This window comes from Sesamum indicum, linkage group LG6 (genome assembly GCF_026168435.1).
Source record: "Sesamum indicum cultivar Baizhima isolate 11 linkage group LG6, ASM2616843v1, whole genome shotgun sequence".
Classification (NCBI taxonomy): Eukaryota; Viridiplantae; Streptophyta; class Magnoliopsida; order Lamiales; family Pedaliaceae; genus Sesamum; species Sesamum indicum.
In genome coordinates, this window is record NC_142662.1 from 3,083,635 (window position 1) to 3,088,023 (window position 4,389).

The 4,389-nt window shown below is 39.0% G+C and overlaps 1 protein-coding gene across 2 annotated transcripts; it reads right to left on the bottom strand.

Moving 5' to 3' along the window:
- Nucleotides 1–318: 318 nt before the first annotated feature.
- On the bottom strand, nt 319–3,022 carry LOC105165197 (uncharacterized). 2 transcript variants are annotated; one of them, XM_011084124.3, is made up of 3 exons: nt 2,631–3,022; nt 2,136–2,536; nt 319–1,822 (listed from the first exon to the last, which is right to left on the bottom strand). In XM_011084124.3, exons 1-3 carry the CDS (start codon nt 2,694–2,696, stop codon nt 577–579), a joined length of 1,713 nt encoding a protein of 570 aa, XP_011082426.1. In that variant the 5' UTR covers nt 2,697–3,022; the 3' UTR covers nt 319–576. The 2 variants fall into 2 exon arrangements, with proteins under 2 accessions (XP_011082426.1, XP_088737050.1); XM_088880924.1 differs by having other exon boundaries at nt 2,136–2,550.
- Between the last annotated feature and the right edge of the window lie 1,367 nt (nt 3,023–4,389).

A 4,389-nucleotide genomic window follows, 5' to 3' on the forward strand; every position in this document is an offset into this window, starting at 1 on the left:
TCCACTATTTTTACTCACACTATTAATTATTTCTAGCTCCCCCATTTTCAACCTTCTAAATTCTAACATCAAACCAGCCAAACGAGGTTGTTAACAATGAAATTCTTCCCTAATTAAGAAATTGTGGGTTTACATTTTATTAAAATATATTAAGTTTTTTACATAATATTAGTTACTAATATTTATAAACAGTTTCTGTAATTATTAATATCAGATATTTGTTGTGAATTTTAATATTGTTTAGAATTAAAATAGATTCGTATTTCATTATTCTTGTAAAAAGAAGTTATATGAAAGAGAGAACTCTAACTCGATCCATTTTCAAAAGGAGGAAAAAGGTTCAAGTACTAGAAATGATATAAAATCTGTACAGGTACCAAACATAGAAAATAATTTCTTGGAAAATAAAACAAGAGAGTACTAGTAACAAAATTTTTCCCCGGGCGGTGGTACCGATTCGTACATGTCGCAACAATCACATTCTCCCGCCGGTCTATCAACATTTCAAAGCCACTTTTATCTGCATCTCCCACTTATTCATCAATAACTTCCCCATAACTCATAGCTCATCGTCAATCAACAGCTCAATGCTTCATACTTCACTTGTATTGGAATTGGCATTGGATGATTATACCCTGTCTGAGAAAGTAAAGTCCCTACTGCCGCGAGATCCCTGCAAAACACTCCTTGAAACACTGATGCTAGCGGAGACGTAACAGCCGGCTTTTGCTCAATCCTATTACTGTTATTATTGCCACTGGCAAGTTCTTGAATAGCCTCCACTCTGACAACCGACGGTTGCTCGGTAGACTGTTGAGCTTGAACCGCAGTCTGCAAGGCGGCTGCCGCCTTCTTTCTTTGCTTCTCGGCGGATTCTTCATCCAAAATTGTTGCCATTACATTGGTATACCCCTTCTGGATCAATCTGTACAACAATAACGCGGACATTCTTGCCCGGTCTCTCACTGAATCCACGTCCTTCTCATCAGCAAACTCGCACTTCTCAATGAAACTTGACGATTTGTCAGGTTTGTGTTTAAGTGTCAACAGCAAGTGGGCTCTTTCTAATTCTGATCTGGAGCACCCCCTTCTCAGTCCAATTAATGCATAATAATCTACATTCCCAGTTTCACCAGCGGCAACCCTTTGCTTTAACTGCTGGATCTTGGACGCCAATGAACACAATTTTCCTGGGATTTCCCTGTACTGAACGCTTTGTCGCTTCCAAACAGGTCCCGGCATTTTTCTGTCACGCAGAATTGAATTATACAACAGTTTCAAATGCTCCAGATCGTGAAGACTGTCTGGCAAACACCTTATGGTTTCGAATAAAGTCGCCCTTAGCGCCAGAGCATCAATGCAAGAGGTGTCCAGCGCCAAAGCCCTGTTGCAATCCGCTATTGCCTCCGCTATTCTTCCAGCCGACCGATAAGCTGAGGCACGGTGCACGTAGCACTCAGATAAAAACCCTTGAGGAGCTCCGCGGCGGCCGTCTAAGATTTTCGAGAAATGTCTAATGGCTTCTGAGTAGAGGCCGGCGTCGAGGGCGGCGATTGCTGCAGTCTTGCGGCGGATGAGGAGCTTGATGTGGCAGAGGAGGTGAGTGATGCTCTCAGACTCAGTCCTGGGAGGGGTTTGGGGCTGATTATTGGTGGAATTTTTGCCGGACAGTGGGAATTTGGTGAACGAGAAGATGTCGTCGGATAGAGAAATGCTTTCGCGGCGGAATGCGGCGGTTGCAAGGCGTTTACCGGTCTGGAGGAGCACCATCGCGTCCTCCATTAAGCCTAGGTGGCAACATGCTTGACCTAAAACCGAATACCTGCTTGATAAAATGCATCAAAGACTGGGTCAGTTCCAACTCGCTCAACCCAATCGACTCGTTGAAATTAATGAACGAATTAATATTCGAGTCACCAGGTTGAAAAACCTAGTCTAATCAAACTTTTGTGTAGGCGAGACTGTAGTTGTGAAAGCGGAATTAATATACAGTAATCAGAACAGGATTGGTGGAGATTTCATTACATTAATGGTCGCGTGATCGACAAGCAATGGCGATACTGATGGTCTCAACGAAAACTCTAATGACTAAACAAAACAGAATATGACGAGGAGTGACGATGTCTGTGAATTACCTCCATTGCCCATCTTTCTCCACGTTTCTGAACAAACCAGCCATCACCTTCTTTTTCAAATCCGAGACAGAAAAACACTTGAATGCCGGCTCGTTCCGACTGGTTGAAAGAAGAGTGACTACTTCCCTCGATAGTTGAGACGACGAGGTATCCGACGACCCCGACGACGGCGTATCCTCGGAGGTCACCATTTTCAAGCTGGGGATATAATCCTGCAGCATATCCGCCACCTCCTTAAACCGCCGGAGATACAGCAAACATCGGGCCTTCAGCTCTAACGCCACCTCCATGCGCGGCGCCAGAGCCAGCGCAGCCTCTAAAAGGCCCAACGCCGCCTCAATCTCGCTTTCGTCTTGTGTGGCAATCAACATTTTCGCTTCCCTCACGTACCTCTCCACCATCTACGTAAATCACACTGGGTATTAATTATTAATCATCCGAAAAAGAAAAAAAGAAATATGCATCAAATTAGAGGTAGAGGGTAGGGAGCCGCACCTTCTTATTGGTAAGCCACCAGTGCTTCTTCTCTCCGGCGGGGGGAGACGGAGATGCTACAGCCATTGATGAATATTGCAGATAACAATGAGCGGCTCTTGCTGCAGTAGTATGAGATTATATATGGGTGAAAAACATCTCACATCTTAATGTGAATTTACCCTCTTATGGAGAGGGAAGGAAATGCAAATCTGAGAGAAATGAAGAGGAATGCGTAGCGTAGCGTGTTCAAGTAAATAGGAGAGAAGATTAGATGAGAGGAGAGGGGGGCTGGCTTTAAACAAGAAATGCCAGCTTTGACCTCAGACAAAGCTTTCAGCCTTCCTTCTACATCATCGCTGGCACCAGATTCTCTCTCTCTCTCTCCCCTTTAAATTGTCGAGAGCTGTATTGGCTACTCTACGCTCTACGGCTATATTTAACTAGGCAAAAATTCTCCCGTATGATATATGTACGAATTCCATTGTACGAATACTTCTGAAAATTACTCCAATACCGCGTGAATATCGTATACAATACAGTACAATACTTTTCGAATACATTTTAAGAATTTATCCAAAATTACGAATAAGAAGTCAAAATTAAAATATATTAAAGTGCCAATAATATTGACAATCTATCTTTAATGTAAATAATGCTCAGAAAAATAAAACTTATATGACCAAAAACTATATATATCTTAAATAAATTGAAAATTGATGTGCTTATTTTATTCATTTTAGCTACGTACAAGTTTCGTAATTTTGTTTTAAAAAAATGCATTGTCAGAGAGAAAATGTTTTTAAAATATATAAATTACTCAAATTTCTCGTCTGCAATCACATTTGTCTACATGAAAAAGAAAAATATATGCATCAAATATTTTTAACAATAACTAATTAGGAAAAAATCGGTAATGCGATTTGTTTTATGATTAAGATAAAAGAGCAGACAACAAATTATTAAGAGAAGACTAAACTGTAGGGATACGAACAATTAATGCCTTGACTTTGCGGGATGAAAACAAGGGGACATAAGATGAATCGTATTTGACCGGGTTTTGGCAGTTTTAAGAGACGGAGACCGGCTACATCCGGTGACTGATTCACGGGTTGTCCAAGGTAAAGCTAGGAATAAGATGCCAGTATGCCACCATTAAGACGCTGTCTAGCTCCACGCATCAAAACTAATCAAAAAATGGATACATTACACTTTTCTTTAAATTTGATATAATTATATATTTTTTTAAAAAAAGTATCTCAATTATTAATCTTTGTTAAATTTTTATCTAGTTTTTATGGTAAACTGAACAAAATATCCTGATTAAATACAATTTACCCCATCTATTAATAGAAAATACAAAAAAGCCCTTGTAAAAAACAAAGTGCAATTTACCTCCCTTTGCAATGAGGTAAATTGCATTATTTCTTAGTGTTACAGGGAGGAGGGGGTAAATTGCATCATTTTTTAGCATCACAGAAGGGTAAATTGCACTTTATTTTTTTACATGGGTTTTTTTGCCTTTTTCATTAACACAGGGGGTAAATTGTATTTAACCCAAGTTATTCTTATGAACTATAAATTATAATTTTACTTATTTTTAAAAAATTTTAATTCTTTATATGTATTAAATGGGCAAATTTATTTTTTTTTCTACAATTTTGTCAAATTTTTTCATTCTTCTCGTTTTGTTTTTTTACAAATTTTTATTTAAAAAAATATACAGACAGGACAAAGTTGACAATTTCATACTTTCATTCAAAAATTATATAATTTCATC